General features: G+C 48.7%; 1 protein-coding gene across 5 annotated transcripts in view; it reads left to right on the plus strand.

Annotated features, from left to right (window-relative positions):
- The first annotated feature begins 2,012 nt into the window (after positions 1–2,012).
- Positions 2,013–16,549, plus strand: part of DIP2C (disco interacting protein 2 homolog C) — a 318,399-nt gene continuing 303,862 nt past the window's right edge. For all 5 annotated transcript variants that reach the window (XM_083823675.1, XM_083823677.1, XM_083823676.1 and 2 more), the window contains exon 1: positions 2,013–2,725. In XM_083823675.1, coding sequence (XP_083679801.1) covers positions 2,641–2,725 — 85 coding nt within the window. In that variant the 5' untranslated portion in view covers positions 2,013–2,640. The remainder of the gene's footprint in view (positions 2,726–16,549) is intronic.

Below are 16,549 nucleotides of genomic sequence, written 5' to 3' on the forward strand. Positions count from 1 at the left end.
CCAGGGGCTCCCCAGACCCCCTCTGCAGCAGCCGCCATCCAGCAGGGCACCTCGAAGGGGAGGCTGCAGGATTCGGGTGTTTCCATTCCTGCCCGATGGATTCACACAGCAAGTGACTGTTCTTTCAGTAAATGTACCCAACTGCTGAAACACGGGGCTTGTCATGGAAGCGCCAGGAAAATTCCATGTGAAATGTTGTGAACGTTCAGCTCTTTCTCTTTAGGTCCCTTTACGTAACTTCACAAAAGGGAAAATTTGGAGAGCGGGGTGAGCGTCGCTGGTAGGGATTGTGCAACAATCAGATAACAAATCAAATCACCAGCTCCCATCAGCTCAAAGAGCGGGGAAGCAAAGGTGCAGCTCGGAGATACACGCTGGTGCAGAAAGCTGGATCGCCGCAGAGCCTCGCGCTGCCTCCCTCGTGGCTGCCTCCTCGGTGCTGGAAAAAGCTCCTCCTGTGGAGCGCTGAGCCTTTCAGCCTATTTCATCCCCCACGAAACAATAAACAAACAAAACCGGGCTTCTCAGGTAGGAAGCCTGGAGCACATTTGGATTTAATTGCTTTTCATTGTTTGGGTCCTGATGTAAGGAACTTGAAAGACGTGGATAATTCCTTGAATGCCTGTATTTCAGCCATTCGGTGCTCAACAATAGGCAAAAAGTCTTACCCCTATATAGCACAGTGCCGGTGGCGATGCATTGTATACCCTAAATGGCATGCGTGTTGCCATGCTGTTAAAAGTAGTGGGCTACGGAGAGGCTAAACAGATGGCTCCAATCCTGCGGCGCATTGAAGAGTAGCCCGGTGGTGGTTAATAGAAATCAGCATAAGTGACAATGAAACAAACACCGGCACCATGAAATGCAGGGACCTTGTGTGTTCAAGGCTTGCTTGCACCTGGCAGCTTGGCCGAGGTGCTCCAGGCGGTGGTGGCACTGCTCTGGCTGAAGGGACGCCGGCATCGGGCGCGAGCGGGTCCGTGTCTGGGTGCAGCCAGAGCACGAGGAGCTGCCAGCACCACGTACAGTGCAGGGATCGCCCCGGTGCTGACACCAGTCCAGCACAGCTGGCAATATGATGTCATTTGTTTTTGTTCCACAACGTATTAAAAAATTACATTGTTCAGTATAGTCACAGCCTGAGCTTCATCGCTTGAAGGAACTCCTACATCCTTTCCTTCCGCTAACCGAAATGGTAAGCCGTGGTTGACTTGGGGACGATTACGCCTTTTTCTTTCAGTTAAACTTGTGTCCCTGTGAGACAAATTCTCCCACTGACTTCCGAGGGCTTATGGAACGGCAGGTGGTGTGGTGTCCTGCTCCGTCCTTCTGGTGAGGGACGCTCTGAAACAAAACGAAATATACAAGAGAAGACGTATGCAGGGAGAAAAAGAAAGGCAGGTGTTCCTTGCCGAACGTGTCTGTTGATCTGAACATATATATTATACGTTTTCCCTGTTACGAGCGGTGTGACTGGGGCGCGGGTGCTCCGGATGGAGGTGGCAGTGGGCGCACGCTGGCGCCGAGCACGGGCACGCCGCTGTGTCAGCTGCGTCCTCATCTCTGACAGCAAGTGGGGATGTCAGTGGGGATGTAAGTGGGGATGTCAGTGGGGATGTAAGTGGGGATGTAAGTGGGGATGTCAGCGGGGATGTAAGTGGGAATGTGCACTTTGTGTAACGCACGCACTGCATTTCCACTGTTTAGCCGGACGAACGCAGCCGCCAACAGGAGCAGGCAGCAAGCCGCTCGGCAGGTGGGGCAGGAAAGGGAGTTCGGGGCTTGCTGGCCTCCCCACCCCACCCCTCTCCCCCTCGCAGCGGCACCGTGAGGGCCACCAGCCCCACTTCTGAGGGCTGTCGCGACGGAGCGACAAACCCCGGCCCCCACGTCCCCCCCCCCAACCCGAGAGCGCCTCAGCGCCTCAGCGCGCGCGGGGGCAGCGCCGCGCCGTGCGCGCCCCCTGGGGGCCGGCGTCGGGGGCGCGCGGCGGCGGCGCGGTCACGTGCCCGTGACAGCAGCGGCGCCGTGCCCGGCCGGCAGCAGTCGCGGCAGCGGCACCGCAGCGCCAGGCGCCGCCAGCCCAGCCCAGCCCAGCCCAGCCCAGCCCAGCCCGGGGAAGGAGCGGGGCCGGGCGGCTGCGGCGAGCCGGGAGGGAGCCGGCAGCGGCGGGGAAGCCGATGAGGAGCGATCGCGGGCGGGCGGCGGCGGCGGCGGCAGCAGCAGCGGCGGCAGCAGCGGCCATGGCGGGGCCCCGCTGAAGGAAGCGGCGAGGGAGGAGGAGGAGGAGAGGGAAGGAGGAGGAGGAGGAGAGGAGAAATCGCCGCATTCCCTCCCTCCCTCCGCGCCCCGTCCCCGTGCGCGCCCGCCCGCCTCCCCCCGCATGCCCCGCTGAGGCGGCGCGCAGGGACCTCGGCACCCGGCGCGGCCCCGCCGCCCTCCCTCCCTCCCTCCCTCCCTCCCTCCCTCTCCCCTCCTCTCCTCCCCTCTCCTCCCCTCTCCCCTCCTCTCCTCTCCCCTCCGCGCCTCGAACAAAGGGGGAGAAGCAGCGGGGAGGAGGAGGAGGAGGAGGAGGAGGAGGGGGAGGAGGAGGAGGAGGAGGAGGAGGAGGAGGAGGAGGGCAGAGCCCCCCGCGCCAGCATGGCGGACCGCAGCCTGGACAGCGTGTCGCTGCCCCTGGAGGTGCGGGCCCGCCTGGCCGAGCTGGAGCTGGAGCTCTCCGAAGGTAAATAAATAAATAAATAAATAAATTATAAAATAAATAAAAAATTGGGGGGGGGGGGGGGGGAAACGTGGGAGGTGGGGGGGGGGGCGGCGGAGCGGGCACGGCCCTCGCGTGCGCGCGCGCGGGCGGTGGCGGTGACAGTTGGACGGGCGGCGGGGCGCGCGCACCCCCTCCCCTCAGCACCCCGTTACCCCCCCCCGGTCCCTCACAGACCCCCCCCATCGCCCCCTCACCCCCTCCTCAGCCCCTCGGTGCCACCCCACAACCCCCCCCCAACCCCCGACCCCTCTTTCCCAGCCTCCCGCCCCGCGTCCCCTCGGCGTTCCCTCAGCTCCTGAGGGGACAGGCGGGTGCGCGCCTTTGTGCTCGCCCCCGGAGGCTCGGGCGGGCGTTTTTTTTTTTATTATTATTTTTTTATTTATATATGTATTTTTTTGTTCTACCTGTGGTGAATTCCGCCCCCCTCTCCGCTGGAGAGGGGGGCTCTGGCGGCAGGGCTCGCTGCTCTCCAGCCTCGCATGTTTTATTACGGAAGATGGAAAAATCCTTCGGGCTGGCTCGCAGGGATCCCTGTCCTGCCAAGAAAATGCAGTTTTACAGAAATCTGCCACATAATGTTGGGGCGAAAAGGCTGCTTGGCTGTATCGAGGGGCTTGCCGTCAAGTGCACGCCTCGGGATCAGCGTAGCACTTGCAACAAAACACTCCATGATAAGGTCACCTCAAAAATACTACTTAAAGGAAAGGATTTTTTTTGTTGTTAATTGCGTATATATATATATTTATATATATATATATTTCCCGTTTAATTGAAAGCTTGCGGTGGTGGTTTGCTTGGCTTGGTTGATTTTGATGCTCCGCCAGTTGGGAAGGCTCTTGTGCAGCCCGCACATCGCTGCCGCGGCTGTGGCTGGGAGGACGAGCAGGAGCCCGAGCCCGCCCTCCGCACCTCAGCCCGCCGGCAGCCAGCTCCCCGTCTCCATCTGTGGCAGCTCCGGCGGAGGAATGAGGTGCACGGAGCGATTGCTGCCCGTCGGGATCTCTCCCTAATGGGGATCGAGCGCCCAGAGTGCCGTCAGTGTTGGGCAGGATTGTGGTGCCTCAGATGTAAGCTGTTCCTTGCAGAGGCAGGGAGTGGGGAGTATCTTTATCTGCTGATGCTAGAGTTGGCTCTTTCCTCAAGTGCAAATGTGCCGTGAGCTTTTTCTTTTAATAAAAAAAAGACAAATGTTAGTGTTTGTTCACTGTTGACAGGCTGCAACACTTGACAGAATGACCGAGCGTGCCCCAGATCAGTTATTGGAAGTGTTCGATACACCGAGCTGTCTTTCCGTCTTTTCGTAACGGTTTGTAAGGGCTCCAAGCCAGAAAGTAAAATGCGCTCAAGCCAGTTTCATCAGCAGGGAGGAGCTGATGTTGACATTGTATTTTCCTTTTAACGCTTTGAGGGGGAAGAGGAGAAGGAGCTACTGATTAGCCTGGGGCTCTTCTTTCTCTGCCTTCTCCTCCTGAAAACCCAAAATAAGAAAAGTTCAATGCGATGTTGCCTTACAGCGAGGTAGTGCCCATCCACCAGCCCTTCTCTGTGCTGGGGAGGGAGCAGGGAGCGCTGTCGATACCACGGTGTGCTCCTGCTTTATGCTTTTTGGTGTTTATCACACTACTGTCTGCACACCGGCAAGATGCTAATTAAAACAGATGTTAGTAAATGCTTTCAGAAGGCCAAAATCAAACTGACTTAGATCCTCAGTAAGAAATACGCTAATTCAGTGTACCGAAGTTGTAATGCAGTTTTATGGTACAGTTCCTGTTGCCGCAAGCATAATCCAAGAAGACTCGGAGGAAGCAGGACGTGGTTTGCAATTGGACATCTCTATCTGCACTGCTGTGCCTTCCCTGGAGCTAGAGCTGGAATGAATTTATCCCACTGACAATGTCTTTCCTTCTGTGCCACTGACGTTACACCCAGCAGACAGCATGGCTCGTGTTTTCTGACTGTGACAACCTAAATCAAGATTGGCTGGAACTGGGAGGAGGGAGGAGAAGGGGCCAGCATCCTGCTTTCAGTGTCTTTCCCCCAAGCCACTCTTGGTGTGCTCTTAGTCAAGTAAATTGCAGTGCTCCGTGCCTGGGAAAACTCAACCTTCTGCCGCTTAAAGCTCCTCACTTCAGGCACACGTGTTGCAAATTCTGGCCTCTTCCCAAAACTAACGACTGCGTAGGGTAGGATCAGTAACTCGTAAGGTTTTGTTTCAGTGGAAGGCTGGTCGTAATCTGGCCACGCTGGCTCAGAGTTTGGTGGTTTTCAAGGCAACTTCGTGCATTTTCAGGCCCCGAGTGTGTGCCCCTTACATGTAACTTGACCATCGTGTGCCAGCCCACTGGCTTCGGTGGCGTGCCGTTCACTGCGGTAGGCTTCAGCCTGTGCAGAAATGTTTGCAAGACTGAGGTTTCAATGTGTGTCGAGCTCATGATGTGTTAAGGCATCTCTGCCGCCTTCTTGGATTTGGTAGCTGTAGAAAGCAGTAGATGGGCAACTGCATGCTTACACGCGTGTTTGGGTCTCATTCATAACGTTGGGAGCGAAGGGACTGCCTTAAATTCCGTCCCCTTTCCTAAACCTGACTTGCTAGGAAAATGTTTTTCAAATGCCGAGTGCCCGAAGTGGTTTGTTGTACTGTGTGTGACCGCGGGCTTTCCAGTTCTGGTGCCTCTGAACACCGCGGGCCTTACAGCTGCCACTTGTACCACGGCAACCTCGTTCTCGAGTGCCAAAACCTCTCGTAGACCGGGGAGACTTAGGGACAGCTTCTGAAAGAAGTTGCTGCCTTGTGCAAAGAGAGCACTGGCAGGATTATCGCAACGCGGCCTCTTGGCTGGGAGCTAACGCCGCCTCCTCCCCAGGTCCTGCCCATCCCGCGTGGCGGTGCGGGTCCTCCCCACGCCACGCGCCTCGAGGCAGGGGATGGGGTAGCCGGTGTCCGCGCGCCCAGACAAGCGGTGCTGGGGCGCTGGCACAGCGGGCACTCGCGGATGCTGTCATCGCAGTCTTTGCCGGCAGTCACTGTACCTTTCAATATGGCCGTGGCAGTTTCTCCTCTTGTAGCCAAATTCTGGTCTCCCTGTTCGGCTGCACGCTGGGCAGGGGCTGACTCGCAGCAGCGATTCTGACAGCAGAAGCTCATGCAGTGGCTGCCGGGTAGGTAGCACATGCTTTTTAGACGACAGGGCAAAGCGCCTTTTTTTTTGCGAGCGTTTAGGCAGCTCTGTACTGTTCTTTGGTTTCGAGGGAAGAGGAGTTTGTCTGAAAGGTGTTTACGTTGTGCACTGCTAAGATTGTTTCTGGCACTTGTAACCCGCTGGTTATTGTGGGCAAGCCGCATGCCTTTTACCTCTCCTTTGTTGTGGTCCGAATGCGCTTTTTTGTTTCAAACAAAGCTATTTAAAAGGTACTATGGATGCAAATTAGGGTAACCATTTTAGATTTTGTTAGTTTCATTATTTTGATTTAGAGGCTGAAGATCAGTCGGAGTCAGAAATGTTTACCAGTGTCCTCCGAGCATGTGTGCCTGTAGCCTACCCCCACGAGAGAGAGGGAGCTGTGTAGGTAGCCTCGCACTTTGATGAGTGCTGAAAGTGACTTTCATGTTCATGCGCTGGTATTTAATTTTATGTTCAGCTTAAGGCAGCAATAGCACACTTCTTGGTGGTGTTTTCGTTTCATTTTGGGAGGGGAAAATGCTTCCGTGTTTCTCAGAACTGAGAGGTGCAGCAGCACTTTAAGTCTGGTAAGAGTATTAGAAGTGAGTTGTGGAATCTTTTTTATCCAGCCAGATACTCTGAAGGCATTTGTTTTGCTGTGCTCGAGTGAACGTGGCTGAGGCTGGCCTGTTACCTACGTGGTCTTTGACGCTGCGGTGGGCTCCAGTGACAGTCCTAATGCTCGCAGTGCTCAAAACTGTGGCCTTTGGAGGCTGATGCAATCAACATGTCACTCTGCAGTGGCTGTTCTTGAGGGCCGCTTAGAATTTTACGAGGCTTCGGTTTTCTAACTGTGTATAAAATTGTATTGGATGGAAATAGATGAATCATCTCGTTTTTTTTTTAGACTAGCTTGGGAGCTGTTAACTGAAGAACTCATTTAATAAAACCAGGAGTCTTGAAATATGTTGTCTTTCTGTTTAAAAACGTAATTTTACAACCCCTCCATTCTTAAAAACACTTAAGAATTAGAAAGTCCCGAAAATATTTTTCTCATTTTCCCCTCTAGTTAAGGTTATACAGGGTTATATTGCCCTTCCAATTACTTTCTGAACCAAAATTAATCGGGAAAAGATGCTCTATATTTCTTCCAGTATTTTATCCAAGTGTCAGATAACAGAGCTGAAACACTTAAAAGAACCACAGACGCCACATGGAAAATGTGAAAAACATCCTGTTCAGAAACTACTCTACTCATATTCCGTACTATATGTCCAGTCCTCTCTCATTTTAAACATATGAGGCATAGCAGGTTTTGGTAAGCTTGAGCCTTTCTCCAAAGACCACTTTCAAAAAGCATCAGCGGATCTTCAAGGGATGCTTGCTCCTTCCCAAAGGCACTGGACATGAGCTCAGGTGATTAATTTGGTCCTAAACTTTGGTTACATCCGCTGGCTTGGTTATATGCACTCATCTTACATGGGTTGGTTGGGTCATTGTCTGGTCGGTGTATTATTTTAGAGGCGCACGGCGTGTCATTTATTGGTGCCCGTTAGTGCACGATGCCTCCTGACAGAGCCAGCGAAGCCCGTGTCCAGCAGAGCGATCCCGTCAGCAAAAGGGCCGCCGCTCTCGGGAGGGAGCTGTGGTTGGCAGTGCCTCGCAGGACCACCGGACCCCGCCAAGCTGCCTGCCTGGATGTAGTCACTGGTGCGGGGCCAGAGGACTGCAGTCAGCTCCTGCGGTTATTATTCCTGCATGACATTTGCCAGCTGACTCTTCACCCGCGGAGAGGTTTCAGAGTGTGAAAATTTCAATAACTAACACACCTCTGTGATTTGGGACGCGGAGTCATCCTTTTAATTCACTCCTTGAGAGATAGTGCTCTGCTTAGCAAGTGGGTATAGCCCGCACAATGACAGAGTGTTAATACTTCCCGAGTTTGGGTGAGAAGTGAACTAAGAAATTCAATATTCACATTTGGTTCTTGCTGTTTTCTCTCTTTTTTTTTTTTTTGTCGTTAGGGCGCAGTTGGTTCATGTTTTCAGTTCTTTTTCTGGCAGAGAGGACGAACCTACTCAACATACGTAAAGCTGAAATTTTCACGTTACATACAAGATCTAAGGTTTTAGGCAAATATGTCAAATGCCATGAGAATTATGATAAAATCAAGAGTGCTGGCAACATGAGTTTTTCTTTCTCTGCAAGATGAACCTCCTCTCATCAGCTGCTTTGGTTCTTGGATGGTGTGCATGCTGGAGAGGGAGAGTTGCTTGGTAGTTTTAAAAACAGGTTAAATTCACTCAAGAGTTAATATCCGTTTACATTGAAAGGCGCTAGAATTTGAAGTTCTTTTTTTTTTTTGGATGTGTGTCTACCTACTTCATCTTCCTGTGATATTTGGACTTCAGGGCATTTAAGGGGCGTTGCTGTGTCAAAAGGACTTGCTGTCACTCATTCAGCTGAAGTGTGTTGTAACGCCTTGTAAAGCAGACTATGCAAATCGCCGGGATGTTCCCAGAAGAGCTGTCCTGGAGGCACACTGTAAATACACCTTTATTGCAGGCTGATGTCGAGCAGCACTGATGCCCAAGGGTTACACGTCATAGATCATTCCGATGATCTCTACTGTATTACCCAGCAGACGGACTCGAACAACTTCTCCCAAGGATGTGTGAAAATTGCCGGTGGGGTGTCAGTTCTATAGGCAAAACGGGCGGAAAGCGGCGTGTTTGTAACAGGGACACGCGCTGCGAGGAGCTGCCCTTTGCAGCTTCAGGGAACGGCTGTCTGACTGTGCTGCACAGCGCAGGGAGCACAAGCCTCTGCTTCTCCCTGCCACGGCGACAGCTCGCCGTGTGCCCGTGGTTGTGGGTCGGCATGCTGTCCTTCTCTGAAGGTATTGACCTGCCTGGGCTACTCCTTTGTAAGGTGAAAACCGTCATTTCGAGTCAAATAGACTTTATTCTAGCAAACCAAATATTCTTTCGTACTGAAGAAATCCAGATACAGCACACCTCTTCCCTTTGTGGTTCGTTTTTCTCAGGGCAAAAAAATTCCCTGCTATACGAAAGGCAGGTATAACAAACTAATCCTTGATGGAGGATTTGGCCTGGGAGTGGAGAGCAGCAGGAAGATCAATGTTTCTCTAAAGGGACATCAATAAACTCCTTTTGGTTTTCATAGCCCAGGATGGATGTTTGCGGTGTGATGCAGAGAATCCTAAATGTACCGTAGCTCTTCTATACTTAAAAATGCATTGACTGCGTTTTAATTTTTTAAGAGGCTATTTGTATAAAGCGTCAAGCAGGACATATAATTTTTTAAAAATAACTGCTTTAATTCCCTGGCAACTGTCAGACAAGATGACTCACCGCAGTGCAAGATTCACCCCAGCACAGAACAGATTTGACACAAACTCTTAATCCGTTTAAAATTATGCGTGTATATTTCCCTGCCTTCCCAGTGGGTGAGCATCAGTTGTGCCTTAGCCCTGATGATCCCATTCTGCCTTTTGTCGTCCCCTGCCTCCTTTCTGCTCTGTCTTCCTGGGAACCCAGGTGCAGGCAGCAGTCACCCAGCTGAGGCTGGGTGCAGCCATCTTCCCCGGCTGGTGGGGTGCGTTGTCTGGCTGCCTAGGGTGGTCCCTGGTTCTCTCCTTGACCGCGGTGCTGGTGGTGTGATCTGAAACACGGTTGCTCTCTGCAGTTATTTCTGGTCTTTCCTTCTATTGGTAAAGTTTACAAAATGGGAACTGCTTTCGTTTCACTCCACTTGGTGGAATGTGTCAGGGAATCACTCATTTTAGGCCCGTGTAAATCAATTAATTTTTTTCAGTAATGTTAGCTAGGGCTTCTAATTATGAGTATTATTTATCACTAGGGTTAAGTACAACTGTAAAACAAGTACAGAGCATAACGGTGACATGATGTCCTGCAGTAAAGAACAGCAGCTAGGAAGACTCAGAGCAATTCAGCTCCAGACAGAGACACCTGGAAGGCCCCGGCCGGCTGTGGTTGGAGCCTCTGGCAGCCCCCCAAGGCTGGTGCCAAAGCCACGTGGGGTCTCGCCAGGGCAACCCGATGGCTCCTGCAGGAAGGAGGGAGGCTTGTCCTGCTGCTCCTTGCGGTCCCTTCTCTGAGGACAGTCAGTTGCTGGCTCTCGGCTGTTTGATAGGCATGGCGGTGTTAAGTGCCAGCATGTGGAAAGTTGTCACATTGTTTTGCAGCAGAAGGTAACATTGAAAAGTGTACAATGGCTCAGCTCAGCCCTGTCTTTTGAAGAATATCACATGTTAAATGGTTGGATGAATGAAAGAATTCTTACAAAGTATCCTGATAACAAGGATAGGAAGGAAGGATGTCCTGTGACTTGTGGAGGTGTGAAAGTGTTTTTTGCTTTCCAGAGGCTGAGCTGGACCAGTAATGAGCCAGCTTTCAGGGTATTTGGAGGAGCGCTTGCTTTCACTCACGCAGGTGGGTCTACAGAATGCTGGCAGTTGAGGGGAAGAAGGGACTCGTCAAATATTGCCTGCTTATTATGGGAATGAAAGGGAGTATTAGGACCTGTGTTTGGTCTTACTGCTGTCTGGATCCAGAAACCATACCTCTGTATTAACCATGGCATCTGATAGTTCTTCATTTACATCTTGGCTTGATTTGTGTGTAAGATTAAAATATCAAAACCCAAAAAGATCTTGTAAGTCTGGTCTGGTAGGAGCTGTTCAGAAGCCAGGGAAATGTTTCTTAAACTCTGTGACACCTAGTGAAGTGTAAGTGTGGGTCCCGGAGCCTGGGGTTTCACTGGGGGGGCTGCTGGTTGAAGGCCTGCCTAGACTAGGAAAGGTTTAAAGATTTTGATTTGGCTTAGAGACCCAAAAGAAGTGTAGTGACAGCCTTTTTCCTAGTGTGTGGATGTTGAGGCTGTCTGGGCCTCCATAAACAGCCTGGCAAAATAAAGAGGCCCTGGCAGAGGCCCCTTCAGAAGAGCTGGGTCTGGAAGCGCCCCAGGGCTTGACTGCGCACTCTGCGTGGCCCCTCTGGATAAAGTGCCGGGGCACCAGCAGGCTGATGACAGGGCTAGAGCGTCTATTCCTGTTCAATGGAAAAAGAGACCGAGCTGGTCGTCAGGATCCTGGTATCTCATATGTAACGGTTCTGAAATTTTACAAAAATAGCTTCCTTCAGAAATCCATTTACTCTGTAACTACAGTCTTATGCAGCTACACGCTTCCAAGATCGTAGAAATGAATGAAACGTAGCTTTTTTATTTTTATTTTTTTCTGAGGGCGGGGGATACCCTTAGTCATATTAAGTCATATTTTTCATTGTTAATTGCAAGGAGAATGAGCAAAACCTAGGTTTTTCCATGCCACACCTCCCTTATCCTTGTTGAAAGAAATGTTTTTCAAATGCAAAATGAAATAAAATGATGGCATTACAGTGGCGTGAACAGTTCAACTGTGGTAAAGACTCTTAAAATGGAAATTGCACTTCAGATACTAGACTTCTTTGACAGATGCCTGAGAATGAACATACAGCAGTTAAACTGTGAAAGAGCAAAACGTAGAAATGGCCCGATCCTGTCCTTAATGACAACAGCAAACCCTTGTGCTGAGTCCTCAGGAAGAGGCTGGTTTCATTTGCCATATTTGTTTAGTCTAGGAAAACTAAAGCATTGTTTTGAAGATGGCATCCTTTTTTTCCGAAGTGTTGTGAAATGAGGGGTTAGCTTTTTTTGGGAAAAAAATGAAAAAATCCTGTTGGACTGCAGAGTGATTTTTGCTTCTAAGAGGGCAAATTAACGGATTGGCAATACTTCTAATTGGCTCTACTTCTAATCAGCTTCGTGTTGCAATGGGGAAAGTTGGTTTGGTGTGTGGAGCAACAGCAGTGGGGCTAGCAGGAATGAAATTTCCTTTTTTTTTTTTTATGATGAAAAAATGACTTGCAATCTGTGTTTATGAATATTACACTGCTAATGCAATTGACACATTCCACTCCCAAGGTTTTATCTTTGTCTCTTACAAGCTCTGACTTTGGCGAGACGAGTATCCGTACCACAGACTTGGAGAGTTTGACAAAGAGAGTTGGAGAGTTAAGAAGAGGTCTTTAAGAGTGACCCAGAGTAGGGACGTGGACATAGGGGATTAAAGCAATCCTAATCAACCTTGTTAGCCAGGAGAAAGTTGGAGAGTTTATTTGGATTATTTGACAAATCTTGTGTTGGGGAAGGAGGAGTATTTTCTGATAGCAGAAAGTTATTTATGTTAGCCGTTAAAAACATGAGAAGTTCCAGCTCCTGGGAAAGGAAATTAGACAAATTCAGATTGGAGATAAGACCGAAAATATTACTAAGGCTAGATAAACGCTGAAACACTTACAAATAAAAGAAGACTCAGTGGCTTTCTGAAAAAAGTGAATCCACTAGTCGACGGGATAGAAGACTCCTTTCTAAGAAATACAGAGTGTAAGAAGCATGTGTACATAAGCCACTGAGTGCACTCTTGACCAGAAATACACAGTGCCGTAAGTACTTCTGTGATGGCATTTTATAAAAGTTTTAGTCCAGTATCAGGAACTGTATTGTCCTGGTAACTTGAGGAAACACATCAGTACTTGAGAATTTCAGGTTTTGTGTGTTTTCAGCAGTGCAGACTTGACATTTACTTGCAGTAGTAATTTTTTGAAAATCGATGCCGAACACTGTAAGGATGTACATACATTACAGTTTGAGAGGAGATCCCATACAGTCCGTGATAATGCCTGCTTCAGTACTGACTGCTTGTGGGTTTTACCAGCAGCTCAGGTGACTTCTCTGTAAGCGTGAAGTGGCAGAACAATAACATTTAAAAAGCTCCCTAAATATTTATCATAGGTGGCTTAATTGTTGGCTTTTATGTAAAGGTATTGTACTTCTTAATAATTTAGATGAAGAATAAGAAAACGATCAATTCCTCTGAAGATCCTATTCCCTGATGCTTCAGGGAGGTGAGGTATGTACTCAGCAATGAAATGAGTTGGAACAAGACAGGTAGTGTTTTCCTGGTTTAGTTATACATTTTATTTTAGCTTTCATGCAGTAAATATATATCTAGGTATCCTTTTATAGTATATGGACCTGTGTATACTGTTTGTTTCCTTCCCATTTAGTGGTTTTTATTATTTTATTATTATTATTTGTAATGCCATACGTGATTCTAATGCACCTAAGTCCATGTTTTTTCAGGGTATTAAGTTACAACCAAGTAGAAGACCCTTCCTACTTAGAAGGCAAAGCCAGTTTTCATAGAAAGGTTTTGCCGAGATGGCCAGTTCTTGGCTCTGATGTCTTTGATTTTTCCTAACTGGTTTGTCTTGGTAATTCTGATTTGTTCTCTTGTGTCACGACAGTAGGTGAAGGCTTTAGGAGCGCTGGAAGTGTATCTGTCTTTGTTTGTGGCGCATTGTGCTGTCTGTGAAACATATTTGTTCGTTCAGAGTTTCGCAAGGCTGGTATCTTTGACCTGCAGATGCAATCACTGCTGGAGCACAGTGAAAAAGTAAGGCAGTCCCCTCCCTCTAAGCAGTGCAGAAGCCTGCACGTCGAGGGAATCTACTCCTTCGTCTGCAGTAGGAGAAAGAAAACACTTCCTACCTAGCCCAGGTACTCTCTTCTCGAGCACGAGGATGCCTTAGCCAGTGTTGTCTGCTGGTGGTACTTCTGAGGAAGGCTGGCGCTCCTGGCAAGTCTGATAGCTTTTCTTCAGCTTTGAAGGTCAGGCTGCGGGCTGCTTCTTGTTCCACGAAGGATGCTGTGGAGCCAGGCGAGGTGTTTGGGTCACCTTGTAGCAAGTAAGTGAAGAAGGGGTGTGGGGGATGCCTGGAGCCAGAAATAGTCGCAATGATACTACATTTTGTCATGGACTGCTGGACCGTTTAGAGACATTTAGTAACTTTGGTAATGTGGTCCGTAACAGTTTTCCCTCCACAATGCACTTTTAGACCAACCAATGCAGGAAGACTGGGCTTCTTCTCTTCAGTGCCAGTTTCTCTGCCCTCCTGGGAGGGGTCAAGGCTGGTTCGTGCACTGGCTCTTTGTATTACTGAAGAAATGTTGTCCCAGACCGCAGTACCTCTGAAGCTTAAAGAATTTCAAACTGAAGTCCTCTTGTTGGTTGTTTATTATTTCTAGGCGGTGATCTGGTTTTGCCAAAGCAACAGAACGCTTTTTGATGTATTTTGATAAGGAAGTGTCACCTGCAGCACTAGGTCTATTACTCATCCCTCAGAATGTCAAACTGCATATTTCTGTTGCTTCCAATGTACTTTGTTCATTATTATAATTGGTTAACTCTTGTGAATTATAAATGCAATTTCAGATTTAGTTTCCTTTATGAGCCATTCTGCCTCAGGATATATTAGAAATAACTCCAGGCCTCATATTCCCCTATTTTTTTAGTAGAATGAGTATCTAGGACTAGTTAGGCTGCAACTAGGAAGAAGGAAGCCAGCTCTGCTTTCCAGTTAACTTTTTAACATGAAGATCACGTTGATCTGAAAGTTCCACAGTCCTTTTACCTTGGTTATAGATCTGCTGTAACTCAGGTGCCCAAAGAAGTCTCTAACCAGACTTCTTGCTAGGTATAGGGGGGTTTTGCTACTGGGGGCATTGTGAAAAAGAATGGTTTGAGAAGGTAACTGATGATAAGGTGGTAAGTGTCTGTTGTTTAACGTAGTAAGGCGTTATGTATGCTTCATCATAAAAAATTGCTCACGTGGGTATGTTAGGGTTAAGAGAGAGAGAACGAAGCATCTCAGTCACCATACCCTTCTGAAATACCGTAGCATCTGTTTTTCTCCAGCCTCCTTTTGAAAATCCTGTGTGACTGTTGTCATGGGCTGGGTCACCGCCCGCATCGCTTTCTGCATTCCGCTCCCGAGCCCAGCGTGGCTGATAGCGCAGTTGTGCCTCCCAGACCTGGGCTCATACGGGTTTGTGGTACAAATACAAAAAAATTACGACAGGAATTACAATCAAAATATAAGTATGGCAGTAGTCTTGCTGTAAAAGCAGAAGCTTTATTTACAGGGGCTTAAATAAGGAGGGAGTTTAAGAGACCTGCCAACAGAAATTCTTGTATTTATTTTTTCCCTCAGACTGAAGTCCAGTTTACCTAAAAATAAATGGCAAAAGTTATGTTGGCATCAGGAGCGCACTACTGGGTGTAGTTCCACTTAAAGCTATGCCTGCGAATAGTCAGAAACAGTCTGTGATATTTAAGGGGCTGTGGTTGGACGCACGAACCTCACAGATGCCGGTTCTTCGCTTTGTGTCTCGTCCTCCTTGGTACTTGGAGAACGCTTTGCGTGTCACACGGAGTCCTTACGTGCGTGGAACAACAGGCCAAAGCGTACTGCCAGTGAGAAAATGCAGACCCGCTGATGACTGGAGAACCAGTCCGTGCTTAAAGGAGTTGTTACTAATTTGCTGGAAGCTACGTGATCACAAACGCTCCGTAACACTTCTGGCGCTCCGTGAGAGGTAACACGTGCTCCGTGTTACCTCTTCCTATGCGACAGAGAAAGAGAAAGCCAGCCTGTGATAGAGGAACTCCTGCTTTATTTTTTTCCTTCCCCTCACCTCCCTGCTCTCTTTCTTTCCCCTTGTTCCGTTGTTATCTCTGACCTTTGGGGCCTCTCTCCAGAGGAATCTTGCCCTAGTATGGCAGACAATGGTAAGTCACCATCCCACCCGTTGTACCTCAGTCCATGAGCAAAATTCCTGTGTTGTCTGTCTTTCCACCACTCCTCCCAAGCAGCACAGCAGACTTAGATGCAATATCACGTTGTAAATTATTCACGTTATGCCATTTTGCAATAACTTTTCTTGTTTTTCCTCTGTAAAAGAGGGCTTATGAAATAATGTCAGACCAAACCTCAGATCTTCTTTATTCTTAAGTTGATTTAAAACAACTTCCTGACTTGGAGTAACAAACTTGTTAACTACCTAAAACACTCAGATTGTGTAGACACTGCCTGAGGTACGTGGATTTTGCCAATCTTGTGGATGTTTGCTTTTTTTTGTCATTGCTGTTTACCTCTACTTTATCCTATTTACTTGAAGCCAAATGAAAATGTTCTCCCCGCAGTCTGAGGCATTTATAGAGAAAGGTGCATCTTCAATTTCTTGAAATCTGATCCGGCATTATGCCATTTAGTCTCCATCTAAAAATGCGTTTCTGTTGATAATACCTCCACACAGTGTTTTTCTTTTTATTCACGTGAAACCCACGCTAAACAAAAATACAGTTTATGTAGCCTAAAATTACAACGGAACTACTTGCAAGGAGCCGGCAGTGCTTTCTCCATGATGAAAGCCTTTTAAATTGTTCAGGCATACAGCATGGATCAGAAACTATCTTCAAATCAGCCTTGCATATTGATGAGCACACCTGGTATGGAAGCAGTGGCAAGTGCTGCGATTCGTCTTGTCCTGTGCCACTGTTAGCGGGGTGAAGAAAAACGAGATCATTTGTCCGTGGAAGTCTCTTAAGTCCGGTGTGGAGCCTTATCTCTGCAGTAGCCCAACACCAGTGGAAGATGCTGCCTGTGCAGGGGGTCATCATTCTGCCTATGGATTTAAA

Source organism: Anser anser, assembly GCF_964211835.1.
Source record: "Anser anser genome assembly, chromosome: 2".
NCBI lineage: Eukaryota > Metazoa > Chordata > Aves > Anseriformes > Anatidae > Anser > Anser anser.